The sequence below is a fragment of the Cinclus cinclus genome, chromosome 3, assembly GCF_963662255.1.
Source record: "Cinclus cinclus chromosome 3, bCinCin1.1, whole genome shotgun sequence".
NCBI classification, from domain to species: domain Eukaryota; kingdom Metazoa; phylum Chordata; class Aves; order Passeriformes; family Cinclidae; genus Cinclus; species Cinclus cinclus.
In genome coordinates, this window is record NC_085048.1 from 33,830,818 (window position 1) to 33,847,972 (window position 17,155).

Sequence of the window (17,155 nt, forward strand, 5' to 3'; positions counted from 1 at the left end):
AGAATTTAGTTTTATTTCAAGAATCTCTTTTGAAAAACACTGTTTCATGAGTCTTTATCCAGTGTTAGCAACTCGGTAGCATTCTTTCACATCAAAGCTGTTCATCAATCCCAGTTAGTGAGTGTTGTGCTCCAGCAGTCACTACAGTTAAAAATAACATCTACAGAGAAGAAAGAAGTATGTTAGGGCCACTTACAGAACCATACAGTATCCAATGTGAATTAACTTTTAGAGCAGGAAAGTGAGAATTTAACCTGAAAGACAGAAGCTATAAACCTGGCATTTGAAAATATTACATCAAGGGAAGGAGTTGTCAGAAAAGAAAGAATAAGGTTTGGAAAAATAAAAGGTGTGTAACTGTAGTGACACAAATTTTGTTTGGGATGCTGGGAAAATCCTTTAGTACAAATGTTAAAACATTATTTTAAAATTTAAATTATTTCTATAATTGATAATGAAATAAATAAAAAATTAAAAATGTAACTGGGGTAGATAGGTGTTTAAGAATATAATTTTTCTGATGCAAGCCCAGCAAGTTGTAGTGCTGGCAATGCTGCCAGAAGTAAATACAGTATCCACACTATGCTCAAGCCTGCCCAAGATCTTCAACTAGAGTCCCTGGCTCTGCCTTGTTTCTTTGACAATGGACACTGTGTGCTTCCAAGAGACTCATCCAGGTGGCAGTCAGAACAGCTGGTTCAAACAACCCCATGGGTTGCAGGAACTTCCACATAAAACTCCTGCCCACATCCTGGGTAAACTCAGAAAGCTGACTTCAGATCTCATCACATTCTCTCTTCCAGCTCATGTGGGATTAGGGAAACAGAGAACCAGGGGCTGCTATTCCACAATTTTCAGCATAGTGAGTTATGTAACTTGCTGTAAGAGCCCTGATACACCTGGACGCAGGGGCCAGATCACAGACATTGCTCCATCTGCCCTTCTGCATCTGAAACAGGCTCCAGAGCTTGCATATAGTGTTCATTTTCTAAATTGTAACACAACAAAGGAGGTGACAGTGAAAAAAAAAAAAATTACAAGCTGCCCATAGCAATATAGACTGAAGGTAAAAGATACAGGAACAGTGACAAAACCTGCATCAGTCCTGTGTTACTACTTTTCTCCAAAAGGTCTGGACTTTTTCAGCCTCTTGAGATTCTTGCTACCAAACCATGCATTGTCTACATTATGAGTTTGAGTGTACACAGATTTTTGCAAAAAGAGTATTTTATTCTTGAAACATTTTGCTTTTACTCTGTAAAATGCCTATCAGATAAACTCAGGCTCCAGAAGTGGGTAAAGAGGTCAAGGCTTTTGTACAATAAAAACCAACCCAATGAAGTAATTTCTCAACTGCTCTCATTCAACCCAAAAAAAATTACACTGCAAAAATAATCTGAGTAACAGCATTACAAGCCTTATATTGGAAAACTTTAAAACCAATTTTACATGGTACCAAGAGTAATTATAGCTTGACACATCACTAATAATAAAAAATCCCTAGTTAATTTTGGAATCCATAATATTCACCTCAAACTACACTAAAAATACTGCATAGTAAAAACTTCATGGACTTAGTCATCGCAGAGGTTTTGCATTACTCATAAAATACTATTTACTGTGTATCTAGATATCTAGTTTTTTTCATTTAATGCCTCACCTCCTCTACTTGCACAGTATTTTGTGGTTTGAATGTTCAAACTAAAGACGTGTACTTTTCATAGAGAAAAAGACTAAATCAATATTTTATAGTCACTTATTAAAACATAAATTTCTTGATTTAACTATATTTCTAACACATCACTAATCTAGACAATCAGCTTTTATCACAGCTTGCTAAACCACACAGCAGCAGTTCAATGGGATGTATTTGTTTGCAGAGGAAAAGGCAGACTGCAAAATACTATGGTTTAAGCACCAGAGCTCTTATGCTCCAGAAGCTACTTAAATTCCTCTGACAGTTGGTCAATAAATAACTTCATTACTTATACTCTAATGGGCACAAATAGAACTATTTGAAGACTGTGAATGAGAGAATGGTTTACCAGAGCCAGACCCATTTATTTTTAAGACAAAAAATAACCTACTGTTCTGTTTCAATACCTATCATGTATGTATTAATTTATGCTAAATTTAACTGTGTAGAAAGCCATCAACAAACAACATCAACCATGTTATCTACTAGGAATATTGCAATGCTAGTCATGTTTTTTTCTAAAAAAACCCCAACTCTTAAATGCTATTCAAACTGTGAAGTATTCAAGTAGGATCAATGTCTTCTATTTATTTGCAACAACTTGTGCTGCCTTGGCTTATTGGAACATGGAAAATTTCCCCTATTTAGATAATAACATCCTTTAAGGCACTTAACTGACCTTTAAATCACAAATAAATTTAAATCATAATTTACTCTCAGTAACTATTAACCAGGACAAAAGTGAAGACTTATTAAAAAATGTTTCTTCTTATGGCATACCCTACACAAATTCCACTTCAAATGAAAAAGTCACTTCTGAAATGAGACACTATCTTCCATTTGCAGAGCTAAAAATGAACTCTGAAAAAGTACATATCTCCATTTGTCTTTTGCACATTTTTAAAAACCTAAAGAACCTGATGAACAGCACTATTTCCCTATCTACTTCTGTTAAATTTACATCATGAATGAATGTATAAGACACACCAAATTTTTAATACTGTGTTCAATAACAACTTTTAACGTGGGGAAAAGATCTGCAGGTCCAGCTCTATCTCAGAGAAACTGAGAAGCAACATGATTATCCTTATGATTTATATAATCTGATGTTAACAAAATTCCAACATACCAGTTGTTTTCTGAAATTCACTCACAGAAGAAGCATTAGTATTTTTCCAGAAAAAAAACACGACATGTATTACCGATACAAAGTGTTTTGGATTAAAGGGAATTAAATATATTTATGAAAAAAATAATGACTTTCTGACTCAATTGAAAATTACTAGAAGCGTTTATCATAAAATTTGGGAAAATAATTGTAATAGATGGAACCCCAAGGAAACATTTTGAGCATGAAACATCTGCAATGTATCTAGTCACTGTGCTAAAAATGAACCTCTTCCATCAGAGGCAAGTAGTCTTTACCTCCTTTTTATAAAAATTCAGTCATGACCCCATGTAAAGTTCCTCATTTCGTGAAGTCAGTATCAACATTTTGGGAAAAAACGCAGCACAAAACAGTCCCAACTAACACAACCTAATATTGCTTGTCTTCACTACACACATAGAGGAAACAAAGCACAGGCTACAGAATGGATCTAGGGCAGACTCAGAGCCAGTCCTGTGGGGTGATGGAGTATTCAAATAGCATCATCTAGCAGTCACAACAGAAGTGTTTCTGAAACATCACTGGGGAGCTTCCATCCTCTTCAAGGGAATCAAAGGCTCAAGTCCAGTGTCAGAAAGCACACAAGCTTTTCTGAGGACATTGCCTTTGGAAGTCTACATGCCATCTTTTATGTCCTTTTCAAAGATGACATTTGTTTCCTCTGTAAGACTGAATGAACAAACTATTCATCAAATGACTGACATTACAACCACCCTCAAGAAGAATCCCATTTCACTGCACAAACTGGAGCATTGCTACATTCTGTGTTAAGTGGCAAAGTAAAAGTAGAAATAGGCCCACTGCTTGCAGCAAACAGAAGTAAGGCAAAATGGAAATCTTTTTAAATACACTCTTTTCTTGAGAGTGACAAGTTCTCCATGCTCATATACTACTTATTCATGAAAAAAACCCAAACATGATTAACTGAATAGAAAGTAAACCATTTTCCATATTTTCATTGCCAGATAAATATGTACATGTCATGTTCAAGAAGCTCCTCTTGGATGAATATGGATGACATAATGTTGCCTAAAACAGGCTCTATGAATAAGCTGGCCCTCAACATACAGTGCAGCAAACTTGTACATTCATATGTGCTTGGAATAACTCTAAAGAACACTGAGAGAAAAGTTAAAAACAACCAAAAATACCCTCTGATACAACAAAGTTGTCATAACATTGTGAACTTTTGAAATGAAAATGTGCTGCCATGTCTGAGTAAGCTACATTACAGTGTCATCTCAGGAAGAGGAAACTCTTCCTTTAGGTAGAAAATTCCACCAAAATATAAAAAACAGTAGTTAATTTCAGTATACTAGAGTACTAAAATGAAGTTGTAATAACCATAAACTCCCTTTTTCCCTAATACTACACAAAAATTCATGTTTAAAGTAGTCACTTGGGGAATGAAAGCAAAAATGAGAATGGGCTTTTGACTAATTTTGTGCCAAAGGCACAGGATCTCATTCAGTACAAACTGAAGCTTGCTTTTCTTTTCTTGTATTTCTCAGAAAATGTTTCCCTTATTTCTGCCAGTTGATTTAAGCCTTCCATATCACTGTCTACCTTCAGCTTGAAGTCATTGCTTTTCTTACACGAACGACTTGCTTTGTTTGGTTTATGCACATTCATTTGTTTAATCTATGCTCCCAGAAGGCCCTTATCCACCATTTTCTAAAAGATTGTGGGTTTCCTGTGTGTGGCTTAATCACCTAATACTCAGCAGCCAAAGAAGCAGAACTGGCATTCAGTGCCACCACGTCACTCAAAGAGCAGTGGTCAGGATGTCAGATGCCTTGCAAACCTTTCTCCACCCAGCTGCAAATTACATGATGTTACTGCTACTCTACAATACATTTGGTAAGGTTATTATGACCTAGTCTTTTTATTTTTAAGTTTATTGTAATTAACACTGCTGACATTTCTTTACTGAGCTGTGCCCATAAGAAAACAATTTTATGCAGCTGTAAAACTTTGCTAAAAAAGGATGAAAGTGCCTTGCAAGAAATAAAAGGGTCCACTCCTATCCCAAAACTTTTTTTTCTTGTCTTTTTTAGAAGCCTCCTATGCACATGGCTCTCCCAAATGTAGCATGTAAAAAGCTCCTGGACCAAAATGTCTAGCCATAAGTACAGAGCAATGCAAGATACATTGCAAGACACAATCAACCTAATTATTAGGCTCTTAAAGGCTGAAAATATTTATGCCTTGTATTCACCTTTGATTTTTCATTTTAATACTTGACTATCTATTTAGAAAGCTTATAGATAGAGACAGAAAAAGATGATGATAGAATAGCCAAGCTGGTGTAAAGTTGCAGTGATTTTCCTAGGGTTTTTCCCTCCTCTTTCAGACTATACCAAATACAGTTACAGGAATTACTGTAGGGTTTCTTTTAAAAGCTACTAAATATCTTGCATTGGAAATGCAACAATGAGACAGGGTTGGACTGCTGAGTAATGAGAGTATTTTGAACAGAGAAGCTGCTGAATGTGTACGCAGGGGATTTGGGTGGTACCAAAGAACGTGCAACAAATGTACAGAAAATGGGAGCTGGAGAAACTCCAGCATAAGTATACCCCTAAAGGAAAACATCCTCTGGTATGGGCTGGGATATATACAGAATGAGCTAATAAAGCAGTGCAATGCCTCTAAATCACTGGCATCTCATCAGAATACTACTGCTATCTTGTTTTGCAGTATCAGATGATAACATCGGGACATGGAAAACTCTTTGCATAAAAGGAAAGCATAGGATTGCTCTATCTCTAAGAAGATCTTAATTTTAAAACAAAACCTTGCACTAGATGTTTATCAGTCGACTATAACAGCTCTCTGCTACAAGATTGTGTTACCAACACATAAATCCCTACTGCTGACGATACCTAATTGCAAACACTGGCAGCAATGCCATTTATTTTTTATCCCACTGATATCTGGAAGCAAGGTCTTTCCCTTCCATAGCATAGACCTAGGAAACATACCCACATGTTTTTCTTAGTACTATCCAAGCAGTAGGTTGCAAGGTGGCTGTTGTCTGTTCACATGGCACAAGCTGCAACTGTCTGGGTTGTCCTAAATGAGTAATAGAATGGTGCAGAATCCCTGTCCATGGAAATGGATACAATATGCAAACTACTGTCAAGAGCAAGCTACAGCTTCAGGGCTATCCCAAGGCACTCAAGGCAGAAGGGAAGGCAACTGTATCTATCATTCTGTACAAAAGGAATTTGTAGACACCGCAGGGGATTTGATAGGCTGTCCTTGAAAAGGTGTTGAACTAAGGAAAGTTAAAGTTCTCTTATTGAAAGGAAGTGACTCCTAAAAGGTTTGCTTTGAGGGTCAAATTATGTTGACAATTAGGAAACAAAAAAAATCTGTCAGGTTTGCAGAGGCTGTTTCACGAGGGGAAAATTTTAGTAGATAAGTATGGCTTGTATAGAGTTAGAGCTAATAAGTAGACCTCTCCTGTACTGTATGACCTGATATTTCAGTGTTGCCAGTGGAATCTTGGGCCAAGTAGAGGTGTGAAATCTACAGAAAATCTCTGCCCTTAAAGTACATTTCATTAAGGAATATACTGCTTTGGGAAACTGGGGAGTTTGTAACCAGAAGGCAGTATTGCAGGGTGGCATAGAGTCAAAACCTCCCTAAAACTTCAGGAAAATAGGAACACATTGAGGAGCAACATGGTTATATATTGATACAAGTCCTAGCTATGAAACTGTTGATATGCAACTGCAATGTACCAAAATAATGCCTCTATTTTAAAACACAGATACATAGTTTATTTGTTGCAACAGGATATAATCTACCTTTAATGTGGTATTGGCACTAGAAAGAAAAGATTAGTCAGAGTAAAGACATTTCACTTGGGATGGTGTACTTTTTGTCCAGTCTTCTGCACGTAGATCCACAAGATGACTGTTTTAGTAAAGGAAACAAGAAGGTTCTAATAAATACTGCATTACTGTCATACAAACTGTCTCTCCCATTTAGTGAAAAGCATCTTATGAAACTTCTTTGTTTCAGAGGACTGTCTCAGTAGGACATAACGAAATGAGGAAGATAATCACATGTCAAAATCCACAGAAGTAAGTTCCCATTAGCTCAAAGTGCAGATGCCCTTGAAAAGATATGAGTCCCCCAGATTTGGGGAGAATGGAGAACATTCAGTTCTAACCTCACACAACAGACAGTAGAAATTATTAAAAAATAACAGTACAAGCCAAATGAGGATAGGGATCCCCTCGAAATATCCAGGACTCTGAAGGAAGTGAACAAAGGAACAGAAAGGCATGGCCAGTATTTTAATTTTTGCCCTCTTGCTCAGAAACCACCAAGGATGTCTGCAAAAGAGCACTGAGTCTTGCTAGCCGTTCTCCTTAGAAGACTGTGTTAAGAATGACCAAACATTCACTGCTGCCAAACATTTTAAGAGTGATGTTTTGAAAAGGGATGGCCTCATTTCCTCCTGCTCACAGCCAAGACATACTCCATCCAGAAAAAACAGGGCAATGCACCTACAAACTTAGGTCTGAAAGCCAGAAATTCCATGCCTGTGATGTGCTTTAGGATAAAACTTTTATGACCATGATCAAAAGTCCCTGAAATATTACCTGCAGAAGAAATAATGTATGAAGTATATGAGAGCAGGAAGAGGCTAATAATAGGTAAAGCTCCAACTCAGACAAGACTAAATGGAAGAATAAGTCTAAGTGCTACTTCTGTAAATAACACCCCCTCCAAGTACTGTAGGTTATACCTACATGCAAGCACCAAGTACATACAAAAAGCCCTACCACATGGAGGATGTTATATTTCATAATGCTAAGTCAGGACTACCTACTCTTAATTTAGCTAATTTTAATCAGGCTAATCATTAATGATTTTAGTCTGAGGTGAAAGTTTAATAAAAAGGTAAAAATTTGCACTGTATCTAAATGGTGAAATCTATTGCCAAAATACTATGAAAAGCCATGAATTTAAGAGCTCTAAAGAGAGTAGATGGCTATATGCATACAAACTGAAGAATATCAGTGTTTTCAAAAATCAATCCTTCAACAACTTCTTACATGAGAAACTGGCTTAATATTTACATAGCACTCTAAATAAGGCCCACTGACATCTTCTGTGCAAGAACCTCACACCTTTCCCTGTAGCAGCATTACTGTCTGCTGACAGAACAAGTTAAATAGACCTTGGGCACAATCCAGTCTAAAAGACAGTCCAGGAAAAGAGAGGAGTTCAACACTCTGCTAATTCTCATTTTCCATCTTTTCAGAGCAGGGGAAATGGGTTTTTTTGTTTGGTTGGTTTTTTTTTTTGGTTGGGTTTTTTTTTTTTGGGAAGATTTTATTAGCCTTACCTTCAAGCCACAGAAGCAACAGCATGCTAAGCAAAGTTTTAGCTTGATGAAAGTAACAGCAGATCAGAATCATGCCAGAAATTAAAATTACTGGATGTCATGATCTCAATGGCAAGGCTATACACAGGGGAAAAAAAGGAAAGAGAAAAAAAAGGTTGCCTGGAATATGTCAACAGTTGTCATCTTCAAAAAAGACAAAAGTGAAAAATGACCAACATGTACACCAAAACTGCTTGGTGAGAGGTTGCAACCACCACCATCATCAGGCTTTAAAAGCCATAAAGAGAAAGACTCTAAAATTAGAAGAAATGTTACAGCTATACTAATTCTCTGTCAAAATATTACAAAATAACTTGCCACCCAAACCATATTAATGCACACACCAGGTTCTTCTTCAGAACAGAATTCCAACAGCCTATTTTCATAGGAGCATTTTGCTGTTTTTTATGTCTTTATTGCAAAACGTTTTGATTTCATATGATGTCCTCACAGTCAAGACCCTACAAGAGATCAGTTTAAAAGGCTCCACATTTCCTTTTTTCCACTTAGAGACTAAGATTCTATACAGTTTTTAGAGAAGAAAACACTAAGAAGAGTAACTGTGAAACTAGTGCTTTGTTACATCTTTTAATATAATTTATGTCATGCAATAATCACTTCTAATTAAACGAAGTTACTAAGATAATTATGTACAGCAACAATTAGATTAATAAAGTCCCTAAATATGTGTGTGTGTGTGTATATATATATATGCCGTTTTAGAGGAAGAAAAATATCTAGTTGTGCTGAAAAAAAATATAAGGGAGATGTTATACTGGTGAAAAAGTTATGTGCAATACATTCAGACATTCTATTGGTCTCAATCAAGAAAAAACCACACATCTGAAGGAGAGACAGAGTCTCAAAAAACTTCCAGGAACTGAACTTTCTTGGCTCATGTGATCATGGAGTACTTGACAAGTTTCTGGCCTCCAGTAAGCCAAATCTGGTTTCTGAAGAGACTTGGATGCCACAGACATCCACTGGAATTAAGAAAAATAATTCCAATAAAAGCCTCATTAAAAGCCACAAAAATATTGTTAAATGTACCACAGGATCAACCTTGTGCTGGCAAGCAGACTAACTTCTGATGCCAAGGTCCAACATTCTGCATGTTCTGTCACAGGAAATAAATATTTCCCCATTCTCAATTTTTTTTCTTTATTAAAAGGCAATGCTATCTTACAGCTGGCAATTTCAACATGTAAATATTTGTCAACAAAAAAAGAACTCACATTTGCAACATTTGCATTTAATACCATCCATCTGAATCATTGCAAATGTAAGTACATAAAATAAATGTAAATAAATACATTCTTTTTGAGAAATATAAGGAAAGGAAAAGAAAGGACCAAGTCTCAAATTTGTATATGCTGAGTCAGTCACGCGCTTCAGTGAGGAGGAAATCTGGTAAACAATTTCAAAGCTGACACACTTTGCCTTTTAAGAGAGTGCATCAGACCCAACAGAGCTGCTTTAAAAATGGTTCCAAGTCAGCCTGACAGTCTGTGACTGCATTGGAAAGTTATTTCAGTGAACTCTACCATGCCTGTGTAGCTGCATCAGCTACCTGGGCTTGCTCTGATCATATTCTGGTTGAAATGGCTTTTCCTTCTAGGAATGGCAATATATAAACAGTCACCTAACAGTTTAACAATGTCCAAAGTCTTCAGCATAGCAGTACTTGGCAGTTATACCTCCCTTCTCTGAATGCTGAGTTTACACAGGAATCTTAAACTCCTGGGTGTTCTCTATACAATGTAAAAAGTTGATTTTGGATTCTTAGCGGAAATTTCCATTGAGCTTTCCCATATTTATTCTTGTTGGATGGAAGAACTGTTGTATTTCAGAAATCTATTTAAAGAAATAGTTTCTTCCTTGGTAAGTAATCAAAAGCAGTCATATGTACATACATGCCTTATGCAACTGAAGAATTTTTTACTTTAAGAATTTAAATGATGAAGAGAAACTCTGAACCAAGAAGTGACCTAGTAGAGATTCTGAGATAATGCTTTTAATGATAGCATGAGCATTACAATCAAAGCAGAATCCCATTATATGCCCAGCGTAAGCAAAGCTTCTACCTGTACAGGTCTAAATTCCTTCTATGACCAACTCCCTGAAGGATCCTTTTTTCTCTCATCCTCAGCAGTTAGGAAGACGACCAGACAGACTGGTCTACCAAATTATGTTTACGTAACAATGTGGTGTAGGTAGATGCATGTTACAGATCTGCTATCAGATCTGTACTGTTTACTTCTACAATAATACTCTTATTCATTAAACTGGTGGATTTAAAGCTAAATATTCAGAGCAAGTAATAATCTTGAGTCTGAACTACAAATAAATGTCAATTATACAGATGAGCTTCAAACTAGTGAGTTAAGTTACTTTGCAGCTGGTTCTCTTGAGAAATTATGTTTAATCAGATGGCTAGATGGTCAGTCTTGAATGTTTATTCTAAAATTGCAAACTATTGCTTCAGGATGAAAACCTTTTCCTGAGCTACAGAGTCCTTCTGTGACTGTAAGCACATCATGTGAGCCCATAAAGTCTTCTAAAAACACATAAGGGAGTCACAGAAGATGATCTCATTTAATGATTACACAAGACACCTACTTTGGAACTCTAAATTAATTCTGTTGTTCTTTGTCTCAAGAGATAACTTGTGAGCCACGTGCTTCAACCTCATTTCACAACGTAAAGTATAACTGAATATCGAATACTGGAAAAAATCCTTACAGACATAAACTAAATATGACATTGCCTTGCAAACTGCAGTGAGATAAAAATTATCTGCAGCAACTGAGTAACTTTTAATTTCTTTACTTCCAAGTCTGTTTCTAATGTTTCTATTAAACTATGAAAAAACAAACTTTTTCTGAGCTGTGGGAAGAGGCGGCATTAAAAATATTCTGAAATAAAAAGCCATTGTGAAAGAAAAGCAGTCACTTATCTGTAAAGACAGCAATTACATATGAGTCAGCATAAAGCAGATACAGACAGTTCTTACAGATGAGAATACCTTTTTTTAAGGTATGATTAGATTATACCCTTTTCCTTGATCGCAACTCCTTGAAAAATTGTTAGATGATATAGCCTGGACTAAATCTTACATCTTTTACTCCTTTTTGCCTTCTGAATATTAAATTTAATGTTTATATTTTCTTCTCCATCCATCTCATGGAGGGTGCTGTTTATGAGGTATGCTGGCATGTAAGGCTTAACGCTAAATGAGTCATGGTCTAGAATGCAATTTCAACCTAAATTATATTGGTTGCTTTGCATAGTTGGTTTTGGAATAATTTAGAAAAGGTTTCTTATTAAAAAACCATACCTATATAATGGCTCAGTGGAAGGTTGCATTGTAGGTAATTTTCTCAAGCAGGAAAGAGTCTGTCAAAGATTATAGAACCATGGAATGGTTTGGATTGTAAGGGACCTTAAGGATCATCTAGTTTCAACCCTGCTGCAAAGGAGACATTGAGGTGCTGGAGCAAGTCCAGAAAAGGGCAAAAGAGCTGATGAAGGGTCTGGAGCACAAGTGCCTCCACAAGTGGGAGGAGTGGCCAAGGGAACCAGGAAGGAGGCTCAGGGTGACTTTATCACTCTCACAACTGCCTGAAAAGAGGTTGTAGCCAGGCAGGGGTTGGCCTCTTCTTGCAGGCAACTAATGACTGAATAAGAGGAAATAGTCTCAAGCTGTGCCAGGGAGTTTCAGGTTGGACATCAGGAAGAACTTCTTCACTGAAAAGGTGGTTAAGCATTGGAATGGGCTGTCCAGGGAGGGAATGGAATTGCCATCCCTGGAAGTGTTCAAGAAATGATTGGATGTGGCACTCAGTGCTATGGTTTAGTTGACAAGGTGGTGTTCAGTCAAAAGTTGGACTCAATGATCTCGGACGTCTTCTGTAACTTAACAATCCCATGATTCTAATTAAACTGTGTATTTTTTCTCCACAGATGCTTCCCTTGTCTAGGGAGAAAGGGGAAAATATGTGCATGGGCAAAGGTGTTCCTTGTCAAATATTTTATATGGCAATGAATATCAAAATGAGGGGTAGTGAGACCAGTGTAAGCAAAGACTTAATTTCCAGACACATTTAGCACTTCCTGGAAGGCAAATAAAATCACCATGGTGGTAAATACTGAAGCAGAAAAAGGAGATGACTTCTATTATTAAGGGAGGCACCTAAAAGCCACAGATCATTAAACACGTTTAAATAAGGATTCTTGAGGCATTTTTGACTTCTTAATGTGCACAGAAGGGGAATTCTTGTTTTCTCCAGTCGACCAGATGGTCCTGACTCATTCTGTCAGTCACAAGGCCAAAATGATTTTCACATTAAGAACAAAACCTTGAAGCTATGAGTCTCTCTCAAATATCTCCTGCTGAAGAATTTGTGAGCAGTCATTTGTTCCCTTACATCTTGCAAGCTTCTTACTTTTGATCAATGCCTTCACTGTAAAAAACCTATTTCTGTTAACAGAGCTATGCACATGCAGCTCATTTATCTCTTTCTTTGCCAGAAAATTCTGCAGAAGTCTCCCAAGTGTTGTTTCAGTTTGCACGTGAAGGCAGTGATATACACAATGTTCTCAAACAGCAACCACTATAAATCTCAGACTCTGTGAGTTGATGTTTAAGAGGCAGAGTGAAACAGAAGTTTCACAGAAGTTTCTATCCTTCTTTCATACCACTTCCTCATCATCCTATAAATACAAATATTGTATATAGAATAAACGCACTCCAGTAACCAACATACGAAGCAAGAAATTATTAAGCAGTGAAACAGGCACTTTGATTTTTGATAATTTTTAAGATATCAGTAGATACATAGGTAATGCATCCTTAGTTTTTACATATACGCACGCGCGTGTGTGTATGTACAAAATACCAATAGCATAAATATTTATATAGGTAAAACCCTATGCTTTTCAAGTTTCTAAAACAAATCTAAAACTAATTCTTATTCAGTTCCATTCTTATCCAGTCTTCTAACATGCAGCTAGGGTTCTAAAAGAGTATAATAGTCATACTGCACAGTATAATACTGTACATATACTATACAGTTTAGTAGTTATAATCTGATAATAAGATTAAAAATATATTCATGTTTTAATGCAATCCAACCAACCATTTGCCTTCTTAATGCTGATAACAAATGCATAAATAATTGTTTAATGTAGAGCAAAAGTGTAGTTTGAATTATCTCAATTATTGCAGTTCTGGCTGACATGCAGCTGTTAGAAAACCCCTGCAGAAATATGCCAAGAGGAAAATAAGATAAAATTGCCTTTATTTGAAGTATAAACTCACATACCTTGGCCTCCGGAATGCTAAACCATATTGTTGGCAAGCCAAGCCCACAGTGGGGGTATAAACAATAGGCATGAACCTTTCAATGTCAGAAGCCAGCACTTTATAGAAAAGCTTTTCATTTCGATCCTGAAGACTCATTAGTAGCATGTATCTGTGGAGAATTACATATAATTAGAAAGACATCAAGGGAACATATAAAGTAGATTTAGAAATATATTGGTGTTTGGATAATTTAAATTATGTTTGTTCTATAATAACCTCTCTCTTACTGAAAGTATTTAAATTCCTCCAAGTCTTAACAGCACAAATGGTTCAGATTAAAAGCACAACAAACTTGTTGAGACAGTGAACCTGAAGCCATCACAAAGTTGTCAAACTTTGCATGCTCAGGAAGCTAATCCCTCTCAGGTATAAAACACTGTATTGCAATTGAAGATTTGGTCTGTCAGAACCTTATCTGCATATATCAGTTGTTCCACTTGAAATGAGACCAGCATTAAGTAAAACTTAAACAAGCTAACTCACTTGACCAAAGAAAACAGAACTAAAAACATTAAGCTTTGCATGCTCTTTCCTCTCCAGAAATTTATCTTCAATCCATCTTCAATCCAGGCTAATACTTCAAATAAATACTGAAAAATAAAGCTTTTGAAAACAAGCATATACACATGGCCATTCATCCCTTAAGTCTCTGTTCAACATGAAAGCTGCAATGTTTTATCTCCTAACTAAAACCAATTTTGAGGAAGTTCTATATTTATTTAAAAGGAAAACCAGTGAGAAAAACTAGTCATAAATGAGAATGAAAAAACAGTTCATGTTTAGCTTGACCTACTTTTGACTACCATCACACTTACACTGAATAATTACATTACTGTTCTAAGATAGCAATCAGGAAGCCAAATTGCAGAGCTGAGTGTGACAAAATATGAGTCTATGACTTCAAGTTATACCAGTTCACATAGGTATGACTGTCGCTATGTAAACACTTACAGTTTAGCAATTTAGTGATCTTAAACCTTACCTGTCTCTTCACTAGTTTTTGCAATGTTAAGTATTGCTTAAAAATTAAGTAGTCTTCTATAGCAATAGGCTTAGACAAAATCTTTAAATTATGTATACAATTTATGTAGGTTTTGTTTAATTTGCAATGGATTACTAATTAGTTACACTCAGCAAGTTTAATATGCCCATCATTTTATTACACAAGTGTTGAGGAAACATATAGAACACATTAATTCCAAAAGCCTAGAGATTTGTGTACTTAGATATATTATTCATATGAACTTTCCTTCTGCATATTTAGGCATCACATGCCCCAATAAAATCTAATTCATTCTTTAAGAAGACATAGATATAGTGAGGTAACCATCTGACAAAGAACATCTTAGTAAATCTGAATGCATTCCATTCAAGCTTAGCTTGCCTATCCCTGTATGTATCAGGGAAGCATTTTTTTATGTCTTATGGGATCTTTTACGTAAACCTTTAAGGAGCACTATAATCAAGGTAAGTGAAGCCAGTTTGGCAGCTGGTGACTGTAATGAGGTGTTAGAAATGAGGCAAAACAATATCCCTGCCCTTGTGTCATGAAGGGTATTTTAGACCCTAAACAGATAAACATCTAGAAACCAAAAAGTTGCAGTTGTTCTCTAAATACCATCACCATGAAGCAATCTGAACCACCTTCCATCATACACATTAGTTTTGAATGTTCTCCAAGGTTAAATTACATCCTGCTCTCATAGTTCTCAGCAACAAATATATACCCATACATACTAATTTTCTTTCATATTATTGCATTTCCCCATAGCCTTTCATTTTCCCAGTATTTCATTATGATATAGGAGATATATTCAATGTCCTTGAATTCTCAGAGCATTTTCTTTATTAAAACCTTTCTCCTGAGGATGGCTATCCCAACATTTATCTTGTAATACAAGTTCTTGCACATGTAGTTTTAAATACACATGAAGACATTCCTTTTGTTTCCAGAGAACATTCAAAGTGATGTTAGAGAATATCATGCATGTTTTTGGTCCCCACTCTACACTGGACACTGCAAGCACCATGTGAGCCACAGTACCACTCCAAAGTAGTTGCTGATATATTTTTTTTAATATAACTTTCTTTAAAAATGAGGTGTGGCTATTTAAGAGTATAAAATGCCTTTTCATCATCCCTTCTTATTATCTTATTCTTATCTTCCCTTGATCAAGCCTAGATGTTAACAGGGTGAAGAAATCTTTTACAAAAGAAACTAAAAGCTTAGCAAAAGGCTTCCTCAGGGGCTTCAAATGAAAAACCTGTTTGTTAAAACTCCCCACTTTGTTTTTACTGTCCTACAGACACTTCTACATGCAATTGTGTAGAAGTGTGCTATTTTTAACAGAAAAAATCTTTTCAATGGCAGGCATATGTCTTCTTTCTCAGCATTGTAATTTGTTTAGTTAAGGGTATCAAATGTCTTAAAAATTCTAAGGGGAAGACCAAAAATGCTTTATATTCAATGTGGGGTCATCTATAATGCATTAGACAATAGATATGCATCTTTTAGCAATATCCAAGTATCTACACAACTAAAAGCATGAAGTGCTTTTCAGCATTGTGTTTAAAAAATATATTTAAAATTCAGTATTTAATGGAATCTTTTACTGAAGCCCACATTTAATTGAAAACATAATGAAAACAAGCAATAGAACAGTGAAAACAATCATTTGTGCTATAAAAAAGGAGAAAAATATTATCTGTCCTCAGACAAGGAGTGTTGAATGAAAAATTCAGGGAAGAGTTTCAGAGGACAAAATCCAAGGTCTGGCAAGTCAGACAGAGGAGACTGCCAAGCATTCAAATTTCAGTGTGTCACTCTTCCCCCCTTGCCTTTACTTCACCTAAGAATGCTTCACAGTACATACTTCATGCTATTATGAAGGGAATGAAATACAGTAGTGACAAAAAGGATATAAATCATGCAAAACACAAATGCAAACTGATAACAACCAGAAAGTTACTGATGATTTCTTAGGATAATTGACCCAACTATCACTGGCATACACTTTACAAGGCAAAATGGAAAGGTGAGAAGAGAACAAACTCCACTTTTTTTTCCTCTTATCTTCAAAAATAAGAGAGTAAATAAAGAAGGTGGGAGGAAAGGCTACTTATTTTTCACCTAAGACACTTAGCTCTATTACTCTGCATTATCTATATAAAAATTAACAGGGAACTTTAAGAAAAAAACAAAATAAGACAGCCTTCTCTGGCAAAGCAATTTGATATCCCCCTCCTAATGTTAACACATCCGATATAACATTTTACAGTGTGACTCTTCAAAGAAAGAAAGGCTCAGGCAGAAGATGTCACCATGCCAGAAGCAACAATTTCAGTATCAATACAGAGCAAGAAAAAACACAATTAGCAACATACAGGAGAGAAAAAAAATATAAATTACTTGCAGAATTCATCACAGCTTTTCCAAATTAAGTTAGAGGAATAGAATTTTTTCCTCTTATTGGTGTCCCTTTTGCCAGACATACCAGGCAGTTGATTTGCTGCTGTTCC

At 36.0% G+C, this 17,155-nt stretch overlaps 1 protein-coding gene across 1 annotated transcript in view; it reads right to left on the minus strand.

Annotated features, from left to right (window-relative positions):
- ME1 (malic enzyme 1) overlaps positions 1-17,155 on the minus strand; it is a 154,236-nt gene that overhangs the window by 94,701 nt on the left and 42,380 nt on the right. The window contains exon 3 of the mRNA XM_062488615.1: positions 13,596-13,745. Coding sequence (XP_062344599.1) covers positions 13,596-13,745 — 150 coding nt within the window. The remainder of the gene's footprint in view (positions 1-13,595; positions 13,746-17,155) is intronic.